This window comes from Hirundo rustica, chromosome 18, assembly GCF_015227805.2.
Source record: "Hirundo rustica isolate bHirRus1 chromosome 18, bHirRus1.pri.v3, whole genome shotgun sequence".
Lineage (NCBI taxonomy): Eukaryota > Metazoa > Chordata > Aves > Passeriformes > Hirundinidae > Hirundo > Hirundo rustica.
The window spans coordinates 11871231-11894494 of record NC_053467.1 but is presented as its reverse complement, the minus strand read 5'-3'; the positions used below and the strand labels follow the sequence as shown (position 1 = coordinate 11894494).

The window sequence follows — 23264 nt, the reverse complement described above, 5'->3', positions numbered from 1 at the left end:
GTAATTATCACTTACTAATTTCTCAGTAACATGATCTAGTGGCCATGTAATTATCACTTACTAATTTCTCAGTAACATGATCTAGTGGCTGAGGGTTCTGGTCACTGCTGTGCTCAGGCAGCATTGGGGAGACAAAATGGTAAATACATTACAACTTTCAGAGCAGGGAACTTCCTGTTATCCTAATAATCCTTCATGTTATTAACAGGCAGCTTAGAGCATATTATTAACCTTTCGTAACAGCTGTTAAATGGGAAACCTGCACAGATAGGTGAGATGATAGTTTGTGCTTTATCCAGTTAATCTTGGAAAAGAAAACTATTTCAAGTGCAATGCTTCAAACACACTAGAAATGGGAAACAGTGAAGATCCTGTTTCCCACTTCATCAGCATCTCCGCACCAGTCTAAACCAGACCAGCCACAGCAGGGAAATACACTGACCCCACTGTTTGCAGCCTTCACACCTCACCCTCTGCTTGCTGGAACTGATTGCCCTGCACTGTCTTCCAGAAACAAATACTAATATTCTCATCCATGAAGTTAACATTTGGCATTATTAGCCAGGTCACTCCATATAAGAATTACTAGATTTGCTGCCATTAAGGGAGCAGACTGAATGTCTCTTTTTTTTTCCCCCCTTTCTTTCTCTTCTCCTCCCCCCCAACTCCCCTTGTCTTTGCCACTGCATCAAAAAATGAATATTGCCAATTGTTTAATTCAGGAATTCTTTTTATAATTACTACATATTCTGTATAAATTCTCATCTAAAATACACACATAAGCCATTTGTTCTGGGACTAAAAACAAGGTCACAATTTTCTGACCAGGATAAAACAAGAAAAAATCACAATGGACCCTTGTTTGCAATCTGAATTATGGAAAACCCCTACTTGTTTGCAGTGAACGTTAACATAAGGAAGACCAACTAAATCATTCAAGAGAAGTATAAGTACTAAAACAGGCTACAGCAGCAAAAGGAAAGTTATGCTAGAGATTTAACAGATTACATGGGCCCTCGGTATGTAGAATATCCTGCCTATTAGTATTTGCACTACACTGGCAGAGATAAGAGCTCAGCACATCAAGCTCAGAACACAGTTAAAAATGCTACAAGCATATGGATTAGGCATCAGACTACCCAGTGCTCAGAATCTGCATTCAGATACTTCTCCAGTGAAGGCTGAGGTTCAAGTCACCAACAAATTTGTGACTGACAAGTGGTGAACCAAATGTCCTGCAAGCATAAGCTGACATTTGCAACAATACCGTCAATATCCAACACGTTTGGCAGAGAGGAGGCTGCCTTTTGGGGCAGTTCCAAATGAGCAGAGCTCTCCTCTCCTATGATTCATTGATACCTGGAAGCTTCAGCCATTTGGGTATTTTCCCAGGGGCCTTCCTAAACACTTGCGGAGCTCTCTCAGTGCTGACTGCTTCTGGCTGCTCAACGGTCTTTTTGTCACTTCCCACTTCTGGTTCAGATAGGGATGGAGCCACTGATGCTAAAGTTGATGAAGGAGAAGAAGCTAATGATCTGGACATTGGAGAAAAGAAAAAAGTAAGTAGAACTAAGCTTCATTTTTCATACTAGCCCCCTGTACCACCACCATCTTTAAACTTTTAAAATTAGATTGAAAATGCTCTTCTTTTTCCATGATAGAAGCACTAGCATTTACTTAAGTCACTGAAATCCTACTTTGCAAAGGACTCGCAAAGCTATGAAGTCAAGCATGATGGTACGACTGTTTCTGGAGAGAAGGAAGTCCTTGTATCTTCATGTTTCTTTGTAGTAAGATGGGCTCATTTCATGCTTCCCATTCCTGAAATACTAAGGCATTTGCAACTCTATTCAAACCCAACATACCTGGCTACTAATAAATCAGCTGCAGAAGGAGAAACCACAGAGCTCAGCAGGTTCGATTTCAGGTAACAAGCTGTTTAGAAATGAAACCAAATCACTTATTTGGTAGCATAGATACCTCTACCACCACAGTATCACATAGCTCTCAGCTCAAAAAATACCTGCTGTATACTACAGTAAACCTACATCACCTTCCCCCAGATGACACAGAACATTACTAAACCATGCCAGATTCTTTTGCGAGTCAGAGGTGTTCTACTGCATCATTCAAACCTCAAGACCTCGATATTTTCTTTCAGTGCTCACTGCATCTCAGGAACTTTTCTGTGAAGCCAGAGCCTACTTTGGTCTCTGGGAGAAACAGGGATTCTAAGCATAAATCAGAGATGCCAAAGAACCAAAGATTCAGATCCGTTCTACTATCTCCAGCCAGTCCACTACCACAGGAGCTCTGCAAAAGCATTTCATAGACATTTGTCTAGTTAAAATTTTGAACAACCAGATTTTTTTTTTTTTATGGAGTCATTCTTCCATCATTCTTGACCCCACGGCAGACAATGCCTACTCCCCAGCCTATCAAATCCCATAGAAGAGGTACAATGTCTACAGCGGTGCCCAAGCTAACTGACCAAACCAGATCTACAGAGCTTTAGCCAGTCAGAGTGGGGAGGTTCATCAGCATTCTCAAGGACTACAGCTTCTTTTGACCGAAGAACTTTTGACAGTAAGGATGCAATACTGAGTCTACTACAGGAACTACACAGTCAGCTGAAGGAGAGAGGAAATGCACTCACCCCTGGATTCCTCCGATCCAAAATGAATGACAGCAGTTGGAAAAAGTTTAGCCTGCAGCAAAAGGGGATAGAAGGTATCACTGTCTGTAGATACTTTCACAGTTCACTGTGAACATTAGAGGCAGGTTAGACAGCTATAGACAAATTCATGGAGTTCAAGCCAAGGTCACTAACCATCTGTAATTCAGGAAAACTTTAACTTGCGCAGAGCACAGGCCACTCAGAGTAAGACATGAAGGAAAATTTTATGATCTGTTCTTCCTAACAGGTGATGAGACCTTTACAGCAAGTGCTCACGCAGGACACCAAGAGAAGAAAAATCCACCTATGCCCTCCCAAAATCTATTCTAAATCATTTTAATACATTTATGCCCTGTCTATAGTTGAAATTTATCTAGTTTCACCACCTTTCTAGGATGAAGTAGTTCCTTTTATAAATCCAACCTGAATTTCTAGTTCCTACTTATCAGAATAATTGCCATATTCGAACATTTTTTCTATCCAGTGGGTTTGGTGGTTTGTTTTTTTTGGTTTTTTTTTTCCTTTTATTTCAACGGAAGTTCCTGTAATTTGTGTCCATTTCCTCTTGTCCTTTTACAAGGCACTGCTAAGAACTCTGGACCGCATCCCTTGCTGTTTCCCATCTCTTTTACTACACACATTTACAAGACACCCCAGAGCTTCTTTTGTCCAGGCTGAACAACCTTGACTCTCTCTCTACCCCTCCCCACATGTTAGATGCAGGCTCCCTCATTATCTTTTGGTCCTTTCCTGGGCACCACAGAAACTGCACTCACACACCCCCTGTTCAACTAAGGAATCACAAATGCACCTGTAGGTATAAAGGAGGGACCTACCTATGGAGGTTGCCCTGCAACCTACAGTGACCCCAGTGTCAGACCACATCTTCAAAAAAACTCAGCGATACATTGCAAAGCACTACACCACCACACATCCAGTGGTGCATCCAAGTGTTCCCAACGGAAACGCAGAGCAAGAGAGTCAAAGTTATTTAATTTCATGCTACGACATGAAAAGACAGATACTACTGCAAGCTCAGGCTTAGATTATTAAAAGAGTGTGATAGGCAGAGGATTCTGAAAAAATGACCGTCATATTTATAACCTGCATTATATGCCAGTATAATACCACATAAAGAATAACTAGCTGAAACAATTCTGTTAAGATTTAGGAAGCCTTGTACTAAGAGACAGGTAAACAAACCAAATCATCATGGTGTAAAAGAGGCAAGTACTGCTATAGCCAGAAACTGTACAGCAAATGTTAATTTATGGTCTACATTTTCCCTGGCAAAACAGTAACACTAAACTTGTCACACTGATCCAGTAAATAAATAACCAGATAAAAGCAAGACACTGCCCCACTTGGTATCACTCATACATGCTTGGGAACTGTGCACGGCAGACTGACTGCTCTGAAGTTTTCTTAAGCCTCTGTTGCCACCATCAGCCCAAGCTGGATACTGGAATTACGGTCCTTGGACCCAATCCAGCACAGCAATTACCAGAACTCAACAGAACTCTGATCTTCACAGAGGAGGCTGTGGACTGATGCCCAATATGCAGGCTAATAAAATGAAATAAAATGAAATTAAAGACCTTCACCTCTCTTCCTGCCTACAAGCTTCAGATGAGCATATGGTATTACGCATTTTTTTGTCACTAATCCAGAGGCCACAGGAGACTGTGTCATGCAGCACAGTCAACATCACTCTAGGCTGAAACAGGAGACATTTATCACTCTACTCAGACTCAGCTCCTGCTAAAGCATCCAGGCAAATTCACATGCTTGAACTGACACTCTAGCAAAATAATTATTAGGTCTTTTAACATTTCATTCCTCAATCAACAGGGCCTAAGGTTGCCTGGTTGTGCTCCAGTCACAAAGACAGCTCTCCATAAACTTTTTTAATTACAAAGTACCAGACATGGTTTAGAAACACCAGAAAAACTTTCACAAGAGCTTTGATGTTTCTACAGCATTCGTCTATTTAGGAAATGGGTGCCTTAAAAAGCTCCCCCCCCAACACACATACACTCAAGCCCTTTTACACAAAACATCCTTTTCATGCCAGCTGCAAGTTGGAAAATGAGGTTTTTGTAGTGTGTTAGTGTTGGAATTTTTTAATAACCTCCCCTCTCTTTTTTTTGCCTCCTGACCAATTATCTTGGTAAATAATTAACATTCTGAAGGAGATAAGTAAGCACAGAAACTCAGAACTCAAAGCCCTTTAGTTCAAAGCCCTGCCCTTTTCTCTTCGTTTCCCTGCTGTTGCCACTGAAACTTCCTTGTCAATCAAGCTCTGGGCACACACATCAAAGCCTCATGTGGGAATGGCCCCAAGGGGTCAGAGAAAATTCATGGCAGGGTCTGTGTGAGGCACAAAGAGAGAAAGAGAGTGAGAAACAGACCAAGAGCTAGACAGACTCACTCAACCAACAAACACACAGACAGACTGTGCCCCAATATAAACCTCTACCCCATTTACTCCTAGGTCGTCAAATAACCACAGTTCACAGTTTCAGGATCCACATCCACAACCATTTCCCACTGCTGGCATAACATCAGTCCAAATGTTTCAGTTCAAAATCTTAATTGAAAGAAACTTAAAGAGGCTCTGCAGCAGCCCTCAAGTACACAGACTGCAACGTCCTTCCCATGGCTCCTTTTCCTGCATCCCTATCCTTTCCTAGGGGTCAGCCAACATGGAGTCCCCTCTTTCCATACCTCCATAAAATAAGTTATTTTTCTTCAGTTCAAACAGACTATTGGCTCATGCACAGAACCCCTGGTCTAGCTTCCTTTGCGTGGAATTGTCAAGTACCACCCCAATCCCAGCACTCCCTGAGGGTGCAGCACAGAAAGCAGCCAGCTACACCTCACCTGGGAATTCTCTAGCCACTCACTGGCAGGACCTAATGCTGTCCCAGAGTTCTTTATAATCTGAAAGTATTTAAATCAGCAGCAATTTCACATTAAAAAATAAAAGCAGGCCAGTAGAATGATCCCACTGTCCAAGGACTGTCTCAGCATAAAGATGAGGAGGTTTTAGTAGATTCTGTCCATGAAAACATATAAGCCCAAAGTCAAAGCCTTTAGCATTCTCTAACGCGTCTAAGAATGTAATGATCAAAACCCTGGGCAGACCATCACCTGAAAACTGTATCTTCAAGTCAGCTATTCTAATGTTTGCAGTTGTTCTAATGCACCTGCCAATGCTTCTAGGAGAACAATTCTGCAGTTCTTCACTGCGTAGGGCTCTTGCAAGAACATCTGTGAATCAGAACAGATTTTGAGAACTCTTAGAATCAAACTGAGCCTGCCAGATCAACCAAAAGAATCAAAGGATGTTTGAAACAAGTAATTCAAAAAGCTCCACTCACTTCTGTGCAGAGAATTACTACAATAGGACTGAGCCAACAGCCCGTTACTACACTCCAACACCCAACGTTTCTCGTCCTTGCTGCTTTGATTTCCAGCCAAAAAAATCTGCCATTCTGACTGGGGAAATAGATGCTATTAATCTTTTGAACCATAATGTTCAAATCACACAGTGCAAGGCATATTTACAACATACAGTCAGATTTATTGAACCAATACCTAGAAATCCAACTGAAAATGGTGCCCCAATTTGCAATTATATAAATGTGATGTAAATAAAAAGACTCAAGTTTGTGAGTTGTTTTTATTTTTGTGAGTTTCCTTTTTTTGTTTTGTTTTGTTTTGTTTGTTTGTTTGTTTCAGTTTTTTGGGGCTTTTCTTTTTTATACAGATGAAAAACTGAGACCTAAAGAGATAAGGTCACACAGGATGGCAGCAGCAGCAGTGAGGAGTAAGCACGCAAGTCTCCAGAGCCCCATCCAAGATCATAATCACAGAACAGCTTTCTTCTGAAAGGATTAGAGAGTCACTGAAGCAAGGAGAAAAGGAAGTCAATGTCCTGCCCATTACCCGTCTCATTTAATAAGTATCATTCTAAATAACCAGCTCCTCAGATTTTAAAAAGATGTAACACAGCTTCATCCATTTGTTTAGTTACAGTTGCAGAAGTTTAAATGAACACTTTCTATTTCAGAGATCTGAAGACCAGCCTGTTACTCACGAAGCCACATTTAGTCTGAACTATGCAACTGAGTAACTCCGGTTTTACTCAGAGGGCAGTTACTCGGACACTGCAGTGGTGAGCGTGGTTTGTGACAGCACGGCATCCCGGCTGTGGAGTGGCACCACTGGGGCTGCTGATCTCACATTCCATGATAAAAATATCCCACTTTAGAACAACAGTCCCTTGTGAATCCAGCTGTGATACAGCAGAGGCATTTCTGCTTTGTTTTACTGCATATTTTAGTAACTTGATCTCTAGAACACAGAAAATATTTCAGGCAGAACCTTCCCCAAATAACACCTCAATGCTTCCCCTTTCTCAGACATACACGTGCAAAAAAAATCTTAGAACAGAGCACTGCAGATGCTGTACATTATTCCCGGGGAGTTGTTCTCTTCCTTGACAGAGCAATGCTGTCAGACCAGGCAGAGGCTGCTGTTGAAGGGAACTTGCAGCTGCCAGAAGGAGCAGCATTCTTTCCGTTACGCAGTCTGAGAAGATCAGAGTGCCACAGGTCTGATGTTAGACTGATGTTAGGAAGATGAATAAGAAAATAAGCACTTCAAAGGAACACGCACATGGAGGGAGAAACCCAAGCTACCAACATGAAATAACTGCATAGTACACACACCCCAAACACATAAACTAGCTCTTGGAAAATTCAACTGGAAGGCCGGTGGATCAAAAGTTTCTTCAGCAAGACTGCACAGCATTGCTGAAACAGAAATAAACACCACAGTCATAGTGAAAGAGGCAGATCAAGCAGTTTGTGTTTATAACCTGAGAACAAAGCTGCCCAATGTGGACTTCAGCTGTCAGGAGAGATGGATGTTCTGTGGCCAACATGGAGGAGGTCTGGTACAGCTAGGGCAGGGGACCTTTAACATTCATAAGGCAAAGATAAGATTTGAAAGCACTATTTTGGGAAGGCTACTTATGACAGAATCCAAATATAAAGAGCATTCATTGAGACCTTGATAGCTGAGATCTGAAAGATCTGGCCTTCAAAACTGACAGTAGCAATGAACATTCTGGGCAGCATTTCCCCTCCAAATTCAGTTGTGCAATGAGCCTCTCACTGGGACCAAAGAACCCAGTTGTCCTCGAAGCCAGCATCATGAGGCAAGCATGGACAGTCTCTGCGAGCGTAAGTAACAGACCTCACCACAAAGATTGCTACCAAATGCAGTCAGATGATAAAATCCTGGATGGAGAAGACTAAGACTTTTAGGTGAATGCCATCCTCTGTGCTGGATGAATTTCAGTATTAATTGCAATTTTCTTCACTAGTGAGTGCAAGAACCGCAAGGCCAGCCACAGGAAATACCTCTGACAGACTGACTCTGATGAAGTAATTTTTTCTGGAATTGCATTCAGACTCTTGCCAAAAGAGAAGGCTTCGTACTGCCTGAGCTGTAGTCAGGTTCATCGAACAAGCGTGCCAGACATACTGCCCAAACTGGCATTAAAAAATAGGATATGGTCAGAGAACCAAAGGCAAAGAAAGGAACAAACAGCTCATGTGGATTTCTGCCTCATGGTATGCAACACTCAGTGCACTCTAAGACCTGACTAGAAGACTTTTTATGTGGAAGCCTGTGGATTCCTTTAGCTCCTCTGTAGACAGAGGATGGCCTTCTGCCCTCTCTGCTGCCTCGACTTTTCCAGTGACTGGTACTCCTACTTTCTGCTAAATCTTTCCAAGTATTAACATAGCAAGCAATGATTTTTTTCCACTAACCCACCCCAGAAACGCACTACAAAACCGCCTGTTTCTGGGAGGAGAAAGAAGCTAAGAAGCAACTCTAAAAAGCTCAGACAGCCTAGAAAAAACACAAACAAGCCACTGGAGCTATAAGGAACCCAAAGCCAAGCACTACAACAGGGAAGCCTGTGGTTGATCAGCTCTGGAAAGCAGAACATTATAAAACACTTCAAGGGACATGAGGAGAAGGCTGCCAGCAAAAACAGCAACAACAAAAAATCAAAGCAATGCCTTGAAGTCTTTATGGGTTTCAAAAACTCCACATTGCTGCCAATCTGTGTGTTCACTATACTGTAAATACACACAGATTTTGGGAGAATTCACTTCAGACACTTCTTTCAGTCCAAGTATCTTGGCAAACAAGTCGACAACATTTGTCTTTTCTCCTGGTTTTGCTAGCAGCATAAAGGTTCTCCCTTCATTGTAAGCGATCAAATGTAATGAATGTGGTGCCAAACTTGTCAGCTTGAATGGAAGGAGAGGGTGGAAAGAGCAGAAGTATTGGTAATATGGTACTCCACCATCTGCTGTCACTTCTTTTATTTGCTACAGCACAAATTTCAGTAATTTATAAATATTTGAATGCTCAAATATTTGCCTCAGACACCATCCATTTTTCCTTACCAACAACATCAACATAGTATGTAGAGTGGAGGATATCCTACTGCTAACTTAGGACCTGGGATAACATGAAAATTAAATGTTGAAAAAAAATCCAGAACGGCTAGATACACAATGGTAGCACCTGCTTTGGAAAACTCAAGAGTCAGGTTATGTGCAGGCATCTCTGCAAAGGGAGCACATCAGGTGCCAAGCATCCCAAGAGGCCACAGGTAACATGACTGACGTGCAGCATTTGGGGCAAAAGTGGCGAATTTTGGCAGCTGCATGGTACAACCTGAACCCTTAAAGGATGTATTACCACTAAAGACAAACTTCCTCCCGAACCTTTCACACATCCTCCAAACCCATCAAAGACACATCAAAAATTCAAAAAACTTGAGCAATTAGTTGTACCGTTACTTTACCCAAGCTCTCTTTTTCCTATGATGTCCAAAAGAACTGCATACTCCACAGCACTTCACTTACATTCACATCCTATGCACCACAACACTTATTCCAAAACAAGCTTTCTCACTACAGGGGTGCTGTGTACTGCCAGGTCACCTTAGAGCAAAAGCCCCTCCTTCCCCACCCCCAAAGCCACATTATTTTACAAAGCACCTCAACCATCTCCCTCCTGTCTTTACAGAGCAGATTTGTCTTTTCACCTCCCTCCTTCCAGATCAGGGAACAGAAGGGGAGCTCTGACTAAAGTACAAGATGTTTTCCTTCCATGAACCACAAGATGAATGAAAGGGAAAAGGTCTCCACAAATGCTCCTGCACAGAGCCTAGCCCCAGCCAGCGCACAGTGGGGCACTGCAGCCTGCTCTACAGCGCTCGGTCTCACAGCCAGAGCAGACCCTTGGCCCACACAAACCTCTTACCAGACTGAAGATTTCTCAGCTTGGAAGGCCACCAGCTCACGTGAGAAACAGTGAACAGGTCCCACCCCCAGCGCTGCCCCTCCTACCCCAGCACCACAAACATTACCTCTTTCGTTCCTGGTCTGGGCCAGGGTTATTTTTACTGAGAGCCCTGAGGCTCAGGCAGTGCAGCCTCGTTGGGAACAGACGCCTCTAAACGCAGCAGCCAACAATGACACAGTGGGCATGGACACAACAGCTGGAGTGACTTCCATACCTGTTTCTGTCCAGAGAAGAAAGGCCTTTCAGTCCCTTTCTTCCAGGCACCCAGACCCCAGCAGAAGGGAAAACTTACCCAAGCAGAAAAATTATGGCATGGGGTCTGCATTAACATGGTGGAATAAGGATTTACATTGGTTAATGGCAGCAAAGCTTCTTCCAGAATCAGCCAGCCCAAACTAGGATAAGGCACCATCCTCACAGGTCAGAGTTCTGTGGTCTTTGACAGCAGTTTGGGTAACCAGAACAGCATGACAAGTTCTTGTCAGGAATTGGGTTTTTTGGTGTTTGATGCTTCATCCAAGCAAAATGTTTATAAACACACAGAATTGTTCCTGCCATAACAGACCATGACCTGGAAGGGCTGAAAAGCCCCAAGCAAGGGACATAGGCTACACAGCCACTGACATTAAACACAGCTCTCCCAAGGACAGAAGAACCACAGGCAGAGCAGAAGTCCATTCAATCCAGCCAGTACCCTAACAGTGAACAAAAAACAGATGAACAGAAAAGAGTACCCTTGCTTATAAGTGATTAGCTAGCATAATTTTCAGTTTAGAAGCCTCCTGAGAAGGTTTCTATATATTAAGACACACTTACTAAATATCTTCCTTGAATTTGCCCAAATTTCTCTCAAACCACTATATACTTTTAGTATATAGTGCTCTGTGACAAGGAATTCTATGCCTCAGTTTTCTGACACACAAGCAACTACCATCTCCCATCTATTCTAGCTCCTGCTTGCCTCACTTGATGCCACTCACTCATAGTCAAGAACAAGAACTCAACGCATTCCAGCTTCTCCTTGGCACGTTATTCCCTTCCCAGTCACATCTTATGCAGACTGGCAAGTCCTAACCTGACTCAGTCTTTCTTTGGAAAGAAAAGGACAGAGACATTGCAGACCTCTGATGAGTCTCATTCCCCTTCTCTGCAACTTCACCAGATGCTTTTGAAGACACGAGACCAGATCTGGATGTCATTCAGATAAACCCTGATCCATACACAGCAACGTTCTCTATTTTGTTCTGAACACTTTGCTTTTGGAAGGAGGTTGTTTTCAATTTGATTGTTATTCAGTAATGAGCTGGTGATTTCTTCACCTTAAGACTTTGCTCCAAAGCCATAATGATCAATGCAAGAGCTCACTGAGCTGGGTATGAAGCTCACATGATTTTCTCTGCACATCATATTTACCTACGTTGAGCCAGCTGGGTAAGCCAAAAATGCAAAGTCATGCAACTGTGAACTAATGTGACAATAATCTCTCCATCATGTAATGTTACAATCCCTAAAAAAATATTCTAAGCATGAGATTTTACTTGATTTCCACATTTTGCAAGTAATTGTACTGATTCTGTGTGTATAGTTCAGATTGCATAAAATTTCCATTTTCCTTTAATTATACCCAAATTCTCAACATAAACACTAGTTTAATTTGACTATGGTGTGATGACATGAGGCATGGATAAAAATATATCTTAAGTTTGGATTTGATACCCTTTATCGTAGTTGGACATTATTCCTCTTTCATGGTGACAGAGAGGATATGAGAAATGCAAAAAAATCTTTTCCTTAAACAGTCCATTTGCAAAGAATTTTCCACCTTTGAGCATAGCATCTTGAACAGTCCCAGTTCTGTATCAAAGTCAAGGCTTTGCACCTTTGCCATGCGCTACAGCAAGCACTACAGTCCACGGAAGGCCACTGTAGACTGGAGATACTTGACACTAAAAATCGACCAGGTTCTTCACAAAGTTGTGATTTCTAATGAAATCCCTAAGACTGGGCTGTAAGGCACCCCCAAGTCATTAAAGACCACTAATTTAACATGTTTTCATGTTTCAGGGAGCTGCCATGAAGCATGAATTTCACAGTAAAAGTCACAACTAGGAAACTGGGAAATTGCCACACATATAACAAGCACCAGCAATGGTGCCAGGTACAGAACAAAGGCTTTAACGCAGCAAATTTAATAAAATTCCTGTCATAAGTTTTCTTATTTCAAAGACAACGAGATGTAATTATTCCTGCATTGTTTTACTGAAAAAGTCATGTTTCAGGAGACATCCAGAGAAACACGAGAAGCGCAATGAAGAAGAAAAAATAAAAGAACAGTACTGCAGGGCTGGGGAGGCAGGCAAGGGGAGAACGGAGGTAAGCAGAGGATTTAGAACATTTCAGAAAACAGACCAAAGTTAACAAGGGAGACCAGAACGAGCATCAGAGGATCAACAAGAGGCAGATACAGGTCTGAACATTCAATCATCTAAAAGCATCTGCATGTGTATTTCTTCCACATGGCCCGGTCAGGAAGTCGTGGAACTTGGAAAACTCCATTGCAAACAACTTCTGAAGCCTACTAATCACTACCTAATTCACCATGCTGCCTGAAAAGCCCCTTTCTCTAGCCCTCTTCCCACTCCAGCCCTTCTGCTCCCTCAGGGGCATCAAACAAGGATTATCACTGCCACTGCATGAGGCTGAAGGATCTCTGGTGCATCAGTCTGGGATGATGCACTTCTGAATGACAGAACATTTTAAACAGTGTGAGTCTGAGGCAAAGTCACAGGCAAAATCACTCAATCACTCCTAACATGTGTGACCTACACAGCCAATAGTCTCTGGCCAGGGACTTCAAGACCACCTTATCTGACACTTGCAAAAAATCTCCAGGAATCTGAATTAGAAAATCTGTAATTCAGTATTTTCAGAGAAAAGTTACACAAAGAGAATGCATATTCATGCACACTGTACATTAACTCTTACACAGTGATTTCCAAAAGGTCAGATTTTTGTCTAATATGGCCTCTAGCTCCCACTGTAGAAATTCAAAACAGTTCCTTGTCCCCATCAAGTCTCATCTCTTACTATCCTAGTCCAGCTACAGATAGAGCACGCTCAGCTCTTGCAATAACATTCCAGGTTAAATACAGTTCCAACTCTGTAGGGCACCGAGTGTGTACCAAACAATGAGAATCCCCACCCCTGCCCTCAGTGTGCCTCTGCCTATTGCTGCACAAGGTGGACCTCTTCTGGTGAGGAGCTTGTGCTCCAAAACACCTGGTTCAGCTAGCCTTGGCTGAGCAGAAGCCTACAGGAATCACAGCATTATACAGCTTCTTTTAAAAGTAACTAAAGCCTGGGGCAGGCTTAAGGGGACCACAAACCAGAGAGAATCAGAGCCCATGTGTGAGTCCTTACCTCAAACAGCGTCAGACTTTCATCGTTCAAGATGATTCTGGGAGGTGCAACAACTGAAGTTAAAAAACAAGTTATAAAACAGGACCACCTAGCAACCAGAACATCAAACACAGGTATGGGAGGCATCCCTGCTCTCTGAAGGGGTGACACATTCATATGGCCACAGATGTTGCTTCTTAGGCAGAAGCATAATGTGACTAAGGGAGCAGGATACACCTCCTTTGCAGGGTGCAGCTGTGCTTTAGGGAGGATATTCCTTCCCAGGTCTTCCCAGGCATTAACATCCCACAGCTAGAAACAGGCTTTGTAAAGTAAGGCCAAATATTACCAACAGCACTCACACAAGTAAAATGGCAACTCTGCATCGGCAAGGTGGCTTCTTACAAAGTCTTTCAAAATGCCAACTGTGGAAAAAAGAGAGAAAGGTTTGCTAAATTACATTTGGTTCTTCAAATGTTGGGCAAGAAGGCTAACTTGTAACAGCACAAATGCCCTCTAGAAGGTATGGAGACTGCCTTTTCCTCCAAAGTACACAGTTGCTATCACAAATTTCTTGCAGAAAAAATACCAAACAAAACAAATCACTTTGACACACTGGTCTCTTGGAAAAATCTAAGGATGCCTACAAAATTACCAAAAAAGTTTGTGCAGGTAACCATGGCTGACAGCTGAAAATAAGAGGATCTCCAGTAATAACAGTAAGAGCTACTTGGTGGATGGTCTGATTGCTTTTTGTGAACTGACAGAGCCATAATGGTCGCTTAGTACAGTTGGTAAAGATTTTTTTTTTCTCCTTCCTGCTTTTTGGGGTTTGTTTTGGATTGGGGAAGGAGGTGTTGCGTTTTCCCCAAAAACATTTTACACATTAACACAGAAGTCTCCAATGCATCCCAGTAACACGTTATTTAGACACACAAGGGGATAGCAAGTGAGACACCTTCCACACAAGGACAAGTATTTTGCCATCTCCACCAAGTAGCCCTTAGCTAACTTAACTAGCCCAAAGTCTCTTCTTAGTTCATTCAGGGGCCCTACAATGACAGTGTAACAACCTACTGCTGCTTTTTCAGAGCAGCCTTACTTTGTCAGGCAACAGAAAGACCTGTTCAGACACACTCTCTGCTGTCATGGTGGGAGCCATGAGTTACAGCTGCCCAGGCTGAAGGGGTGATCGGTCTTACCAGTTTCAGTGGGATGGAAGAACCCCTGTAGAACATGGCGGTCTGGAAAACGAACTCTCAACACCACCTAAAGCAGAGACAAAGTCGATTAGGACAGTGGTTTATCACTGCTCTGTAACACCTGTCCTTGGCTTAGAATCTGCAAGCTTTTTGTTGTTATTTTAATGGGGAAATCTAAGGTGTTTACAGGGATAGAAGAGCAACCTGGCTTACAGTGCTGTTGAGCTTCTCAAGGAACAAGGGCCGTCTGGCCTTCAAAGGGGGCACAGGAGCTCATCTGTCAAAGTACTACAATGTAAAATGCAGCAGCACTTGCTCAGAGAGTAGGAGCTCCCTGTGCTAAATGATGCACAAACACCAAGGACAGTCCCTCATGGACAGGTGCAGACAGTTTATTGGCATCCTAATGTCCACAGCAGCAGGAATCCTCCGGAAACACCTCTGACCTTTGTACTTCCAGCTTGGTCAGAAAGCGCCTAACTTGAGAAATGCACAAGGATCATAGTTACAGAGTAAAATAAATCCAACTTGTAACATTGAATCACTTAACTTTCAATGAGATTCTAACAAAATGTCTACTGAGAGGCAGGCAGGAAGGCTCAGTCATACTGACTGATGTGTGCACAGCAGAAGGGTTTTGGGACATCTGGAACAGAACAGAAGCAACTCTACTGCCTGTCACTCAACCAGTGACATATTACCATATTACAGCACAGCTGTGTTCACATGGCACAACTGTTATGCAAGTCCTACAAACAATTAATAGGGATGGGATTTTGAAAAATGTTCTTCTAAGTAGTTTTAGGGCCTGTTGATCACAACTGAATCCCAAGGCACTCAATCCCCAAGTCTGGACTAGCCAGAGGGACTGGAAAACGAACAAATACTACCTTTGGGTAACGCTCCAACTTCTCCTTCAGCTGGGACTCCTTCAAAGACTTTGTCATCAGTGGAGCCTCTTCCAGGTGTTTCCTACAGACATGGGAAGAAGGCAAGTTGTATGTAATTTTATGATGTATTTTTACTTCATTAAGCTAGCAGAAGACCCAAGCAGGGCTGATGAGAACTGCTCAACGGCTCAATGCATCTCTCACAGCATTTTCCCCACGTCCTGAAACTACTGAGCATCAGCAACAATACTATATAACATTACTTTTATTGTACAAATTAAAAAGTTCACAACAGCAGATGCAAGAAAAGATCCTAAGAGGAAAGGAAAGTCTGCTTAAACTACTCAGGAAGAGATGGATTTATTAATCCAATAAAGCAGAGACTAGGGTTGGACATGATTAATCCACATGGGCAGAAGAGCTACTGAACTTGAAAAACAATGCCAGCACAAAAAATTAGTAGCAACAGGGGAAGTATTAATTAGCAACAGGGGAAAAAAAATTAAAAATTTCAGATCATTCAAGAACTGGCATTGTAGACGGTTATTAAGAGGAATAGTGGGTACAAAATAAGTCTCCTTGTATTTAAGATGAAACAATAAATGTAAGAAAGTAATTACATATTTGCCCCTAAGTAATTATCTTAGACCCAACTGATCCCACACTCAGCTTTAGTACTTTTTCTTTGTATCCAAGTAACTGAGGTGTAACTTGCCTTTATTTTTATCCCTAGCTGTAAGGGGAAAGCATCAGCAAATTTGGAAATTGGGTATTTTTGGGGGTCTGTATTCCAGTAATCCCCAATCAAATGACTCTACATTTGTACCACTAAATACTCCAGACCCACCACAAGCAGCAGAGCAATTTTCAGGCCATATTCTGTGTACTCAGTGGCCTGTGGGAAAAAAAAAAATCAACTCTAAGTCCAACTTGTACTTGGCTATAGCATAAAGGAGACTGTTCCACAGTCTTGGAGAATTATTGCAATGTTTAAAAGAATGCTTTGACCCACTTGAAATTAAATACATTCACAAAATTAATTTCTTTAAGGAACATACAGACAGCAAAATGCTTCTGTGACAGGAAGGCCAGTTCATCTTCATCTGAGTTCTTACTGAATTGAAGTTCGATAAAGTGAAATCATGAATATTTGAAAGCAAGCCACCTAAACAGTGCAACACATTGCTAGTCAGCTTCCTATAACTGCTGCTGTGTGCGTGTGTGCGCCTGTTCCAAACATTCTCAGGTCTTGACTTGTGGCTAAGTTGGTCTTTTTGATGAGATCTAAGAAAAGGTTAACTCTGTTACTTAGAATATAAGGTGTTTCTTACTGGCCAAAAATGCAACAAGCTCTGTTGATCACTGTCACTCTGCTCAACAACTGGACACAGCAAATCCCATTCACAGCAGAAAGGGAACTCGCCTCTCATTCTGCAGCTGTGCCAAACGTTTCCGTACATCATCCACCGTGACTTCAAAAAATTCATCAGGAAGCTCTTCTGGGCCATCAGGAAGTTGTTCCAGTAGGTCTAGGTGACATATAAGAGGCTCTCGTTCTACAAGCTACAGGAAAAAAAAAGCACTTCAATTAGTTATAAATGCATTGCTTTGCTTATAAGGTTCCTGAAAAACAGAAAAAGGACAGTATTTGCAAACTGTCTTTTGACCTGTTCAGCCCTCTGAACTAAACCACTGCAGGGTTTCATTGCCCACCTTTCAAAATTTACCCTGGTTTCTGGTGTGCAGAAAGATCCCTTAAACAGTGACGCCCCTTTGTTTTGCACTTACAAAGTACTTCACCCTGAGATCAGCCTTTGCTGCAACCAGAGCGCACAGATGCAGGAGAGCAGTGCTCTGCAGGCATCAGCTGCAATAAAGGTACTTAATACGTTTACTGGCAACTTTCCCTACCTACCAGAGCTGAGAGCCGGCACTCCAAGCTGCACACAGACACCCCTCTCACCTGCCCAGCAGGGCACAGAGAGCCTGGCTGCCTGCTCCCCCAGCCTCCGGAGCCCAGAGCTGGGTGTCATGATGGCAAACCTCCCAGTGCAACTGGGCCTAGCCTAGAACTGTGGCTGCAATTATGAAAAAAAACAAAACAAAACAAGCCAATACCAAGACTCACAATCCCCCAAAAAACCCAAACCGGAGTCCCGACCACTGAAATTAAGAGCATTTGCCATCTCTGCAGGCAGCAGGAGTTTAACGGATCCCTCCGCAGGAAAGGTTATGTGCTGGCTACTCTCTCTTTTGCTCAAAGCAGCAGCTGTGCCTGCATGTGAATACAAACCACGGCCAGAGTCAAGCACACAAGAGGCAGTTACACCTCCTGGCTCTCAAACAAGTCAAACTTTTCAAATTCTGAAACTGTTTGAAGAAAAAAGCTTGCAAACATAGAGAACAGCATACTGAAGGCTAGAGGAGAGGCAGGGAGGGCACAGCTCATGGCTGAAGAGGCTCACGAGGAACAAAAATTTTGGTAGTTAATCCAGCATTTCTTCCTAGTCAGTTGCCAGTTTAACAATGCCACAGGTTCTGTGAATGAACCCGCTGCCCATTTCTTCCCCCCTCATTCTCTAATACACTCTTTACGATGCTAATTAACACCCGGATGTCCTCCCTCCATCCACTCATCCCTCCCCCAGCCACTGGCCACTTGGGAACAGGAGTCTTCTCAGTTGTCTAAAGCTAACACAAATTACAAGGCAATGTTCACTCTACTTGTGGGCACTAAAGGGTAATTTGAGAAATTAAAAGATCGAGGTTGTGTGGGTGGGACCTTCAGCTACTTTTAGAAAGTTGAGCAGGGTCAGCCCTAACGAGCGGGTAAAGGAGCCTGCCTGCAGCTTTCCCCGGGCTGGCCGGGGCAGGGCGGGGGTGCCAGTGCTGCACGAAGGACCCCAAGTGCCCAGGACCATCTGCAGGGAAGAAGCAGGCTGCACCGTGATCCCACCACTGATGCTCCAGTGATGGCACATCCGTGTCAAGAGGCCAGAGAAGAATTAATCAGGTCTCCCCAAGAACCCGGTGTATTTTAATCTCCTCAAACAGGCTTGAGTTTCATTTCATTCTAAACACGTAGTGAAAGAAGATGTCTTCTGAAAAAGCCCAAACCCACATGGCTGAGGAGGCATATCCTATGGCACGTTGTGAAGGGCGCTAGGATACAATGGAGAGAACTCTGAAGTCTGCATTAGCAAATCCTAAAGTTACTGTTTAGTATTGGCTCTAACAAGGACTTTAATCCCAACAGCAGTGGGATTCCACAGGAAAGGGCCAGCCCCTATCCAAATTACGGTGACAGCTAATGGCATCTGCCAAGGCATTGGCAATCACAAGATGGCACAAGGCAGACACATATTCCAGTCCTAAGTGTTCACTCCTCTTCCTTGCTGTGGGCTCCAACAATCCTAAAGCACGGACAGAATCCAAAAATTAACTTCCCGCAACAATTACAAAAGAGACTCCAGGAATACTAACCCACTTCGCAGCCCACTGGACACACAGTGTTTCCTGCAACTGTGATAAAAGATAACCATCTCCTGTAGCAATAAATGGTCATCACATGGATGTTCTACTTTCCATTATATAAACTGGAGGAAAGCAAGCAGCACATTTTGCTGTCCTACTTCTTCCAGGAGCCAAAGATGCTGTGCTAAGGTTTGGCACCTTCCTTCTTCAAAGTCTATTCTTCTACCAAAGCTGAAATGTCAGGCACTTTTCACCACGAGGCTGAAGCCGTATGTTCGCAGCAACATCTACATAAGTGCAGCCAATGCGACAAAGCCAGGTGTCAGGAAGAATGCAGTTCACTCTGTGGTCACCATCCTGGTCCCAGGGAAGCAGGTAAGCTAAGGAAAACTCTTATGATTTAAGTGAAATAGTGGTAATTGTGCTTTCCACAGCAGCAAACTCTCCCCAGAGACCCACTTCCTCCCCACCACCTCTGGGACCTCTAATCTCATGGTGAATCTGGTTTAAAGTTACCTTCTAATAATTAACATTCTGACATCAAAGTCAGCTTGCAGCTGTCTGTAAACCATCTTTAGCCCAAGAAACTAAGGGATGCCAGCACAGATTTTATCCAGCCTCCTTCAGCTTCAAAAACCACACACAGGCAAAGCATTAATGGGAAGATTCTTTTACAAAAATGGACCTTTGATGTTTAAAAATAATTTGTTTTGTTTTGGGTTTTTTTTCCTCAGGACTGAAAAAGGACAAAAAGCAGATGCCATGTGGCTAGCCCAACTTGGCTGTTGCTGCTGTGAGGAGAGTGGAAGATGGCAGGAGTGGAGGAGGGAACAAAATGTAATCAATCAGCAGCAAAAGTACCAGAGATCAAAGGGCTTGAAAGCAGCCGTCAAAATCACATGCTGTTTAACACAAGGACACAACTCCCCCAACAGAATCTGCAGCTGCTTCCAAAGCTGCTCTCAGAGCGGAAGGGCGGCTGGCCGCAGAAATGGTTTGAACTGGACTGCAATTCTGAGGAAGATATCAGCCCATGTGAGTCCTTCAGTCACCACCACTCAAGCCATGCTCAAAAGCACAGCTCCACAGCAGGCTGTGAAGTCAATGGAATGACGGAGCTCTGCCTCTCCCACCAGTGCACATGGAAGTGTGGGCAACAAGACTGGTGAAGGATACCACCAAAAACCCTTGCACTTCTCCCTTCCCAGACACAATGGAAACCTCTCCTTTCCAAATCTCTCAGACAAGAGTGCAACTGAACCAAGCAACACGTGAAACTGGACAAATCGCCCAGCCGACTGTGTAACTCTCCAGGTTAAGGGTCTGCTCCAAAAGGTTAAATAACACTGATTAGAGAGACCCAAACATGTTTCTAATATACCGAAATATTCACCACTGCAGGTTGGCATAGCCTCTACTACTTGTGCAGTTCATAACTGCTCCAGAGCCCTTCCAGGGTCTGGCTTCTGTTCCTAAACAGTTCAGAACTCATTAAAAATAGGCTCCAACCACAAAGAAGTCAACTGAGGTACAGTCTCTACATCAACGTGAAAGCATCCACAATCTTGCTAAATTCCTCCTGAACTAAGCTCCTTTTGAAGCTCCCCAGGCATCCTTCTTTCCTACTTATAGCTTTCTATTGTTCAATCCTGGCTGGATCAGACCAGAGGAGATTCAAACCTCCAACTCTAGGAGGTACCAAAGAGTTGGAAACAACAAAGGGGATCTCTGAACATGAAAGCTGGCCCCAGTGACGAGCCAAAGGAGCAAGAAAAGAGCTGCTCACTGAGAATCCAGAATGGGAAACTCTCAGTGCATAATAACAAAGAGTAAATTATTAACTGAATGCCTCCAGTACTTCATGTTATGCTACCTGCCAGACATACCCAACCTTCCTGAAGGCATCCAATTCTATACAGCTGCCCTACAGAAAACACACTTCAGTGTCATTCCCAGGTCACTCTGGGACGGCATCACAGCACTTTTCAGCCATCAGTGGGCTCAAGCACTTTTAATTTTAACAAACAGTTCTATTTCAAAGACACCAGCAATGGTGAGATGTGCAATCTGTCTTTCTGGGAAATACTTACGGAGAGGTAGACTATTTAAGAAGCAAGATGTTTTAGATTAAAACAGAAAACACTTCCATAAGCAAGCAGAAATACATAAGGAAAATGATGGAAAGTTTCTGCTTCATCTGCAATACTAAGAAAATTAAGTCACAGGGCTCAGGTAACAAAGTGAGCATTTGTTCATGAAATCTGAGGCACTGAGGTGTAGGATCTTCTGAATCTTCTGTGATTTAATGCAGCTGTGTTGCCTATATTTGAACTGTTTATCAAACATACCTAGAGATTCAAAGTTTTGCCTGCCGCTGGACAGCAAATTCTTAAACTCAAATCCTTCCTACTTTCTTTCTGAACTCAGGCAGAACTATATGTCATCAAGGCACCTAATCCTGTGACACAGAGAAAAAGTCCTAAATCTAGAAAGATATTTTCCCTCGTGGGAGTGCAGCCTCAGACAAGGCAGTATTAAAAAAAAACCTTGCTGCCCAAACAGCAAACACGTTTTCCCTTACCTGTTCTTGCTCCTTTTGCAGTTCTTGGCTGTTCTTAGACTTCTTTGGCTTAGAAGGGCCTCCAGGGCTGGAAACAGTTGTTGGCAGCTTTGAAGATGGTACAGCTACAGGAGAGTCCCCCAGGTGCTCTCCATCTCCAAAAAAAGGGACAAATGGGGTAGGCTCAGGCTCTGGGGAATGCCATAGCTCCTCCAAGCCAGCATGAGAATCTTTAATTGAGTCTTGCTTGTGCGTGCAGCTGTTTAAAGATATAGCCGCGTCCCTGTGCTCCAAGTCCTTTGGAAAGGTGCTTGCTTGAGGTAGAGGCACATCCACTGCTTCTTCCATAGAGCCTTGCCTCACTGTTGGCTCATTACAAGGCACCGTGGCACCCACAACTTCCTCCCCACCAGATGAACTGCATTTCTTCATGACAACTCTTAAAGAAGACACCAAAGGAATAAAAATAAAATCACAATCCTAAGAGTACTACCCTCCCTATTCTCAACGTGTCCATGATGCAAAGAACACAGATGCCTCAAATACACCCTGATTTAACAACATTCTTCTTCCAGATGCTTACAGAGAACAAGCTCCAGTTGCTGTAAAGTGTGGGGTAGAGGGTCAGGGGGTTGTGCAAAACAACAGAACAAGGACCTGCTCCTCTGGAAGAAAACTGCCTTCGTGAGAAAAACAGCAGTCAGTTGTAAAGCATAGCTTCTAGTCACTCCTGCCTTCTGTATATACTGCAAAGAGCTGGCCAGGAGATCACAGAAAGGTTGCCCCTGTCCCAAACTCACATCCCAAAAGCCAGCAGGGCCTGATGAGGCTGGGAGTTAAGTGCCTGAGATCCAGAGCTGAGAAGAATGAAGTGGTAGCTGATTGCCCTCTCAGAGAGACTTTTAACTTTGAATTGTCTATTCCACTCAAAGGAGAAAGGGAAAAAAAAAAAAAAAAGGAAATAAAAGAAATAAACAAACAAGCTCTTTTAATCTGCACATGACTGGTCAGTGCCAGCATCTGCTGCTGTGTGAAGCACATCTGGGCAGCAGTTTGAGATAAACAAGCAAATGCAATAATTTCTGAGTGCTGCAATGTTTTAGTTTGGCATTTTTTTTCTATGACTTCTTTTTTTCTTTTTCTTTGTGTTTCTTTTGGTACTTGAAACAAAATAAATTCACCAAGAGAGTGGAAAGAGAAAATAAAGAGGCCAAACTTTGCTTCTCCCAACCTGACAATGGCATTGCCTCCAATCAGGCCAAGTGATTTTAGTGTTGTCTTCTCCAGGGCATCTTTTCCTGATATCTGCAACAAAACCAAAGGAGAGTAATTATGGCCTCTGATTCCCCAGAAAAGCATGTAAATCTCTGTATAGAAAGAAGCCTATAACCAAAGAAACACAACACAAGATACAGGGGAAAACACACTCCTGCAGTTGGAAATCAGACCTGAATCCATCTGTATCAACCTATACTGTTTTACCAAATTCAGAGCTTATTAAATCATCTCAGTGGAAGATGACCTACATGTATTTTCATCCCATACGCACATCCAAGTGGGATTCAACTACTGCAAAGGTACTTTTAAGTCAGAAGTTAAATGACAGGCAACATCACAGACCTGCAAGACAGACGATTTCCTTACATACAACTCCTATCCAT

At 43.1% G+C, this 23264-nt stretch overlaps 1 protein-coding gene across 4 annotated transcripts in view; it reads right to left on the bottom strand.

Annotated features, from left to right (window-relative positions):
- The window catches only part of ASPSCR1 (ASPSCR1 tether for SLC2A4, UBX domain containing), a 40119-nt gene that overhangs the window by 194 nt on the left and 16661 nt on the right, over positions 1-23264 (bottom strand). For 3 of the 4 annotated variants that reach the window (XM_040081504.2, XM_040081501.2, XM_040081503.2), the window contains 11 exons: positions 22835-22908; positions 21625-22042; positions 16993-17132; positions 15570-15651; positions 14680-14746; positions 13840-13902; positions 13499-13551; positions 2657-2708; positions 1866-1935; positions 1360-1535; positions 62-107 (listed from right to left, as the gene is read on the bottom strand). In XM_040081504.2, the coding sequence (XP_039937438.1) occupies positions 82-107; positions 1360-1535; positions 1866-1935; positions 2657-2708; positions 13499-13551; positions 13840-13902; positions 14680-14746; positions 15570-15651; positions 16993-17132; positions 21625-22042; positions 22835-22908 (1221 nt within the window). In that variant the 3' untranslated portion in view covers positions 62-81. The remainder of the gene's footprint in view (positions 1-61; positions 108-1359; positions 1536-1865; positions 1936-2656; positions 2709-13498; positions 13552-13839; positions 13903-14679; positions 14747-15569; positions 15652-16992; positions 17133-21624; positions 22043-22834; positions 22909-23264) is intronic. The other variant, XM_040081502.2, reaches the window with a different exon arrangement.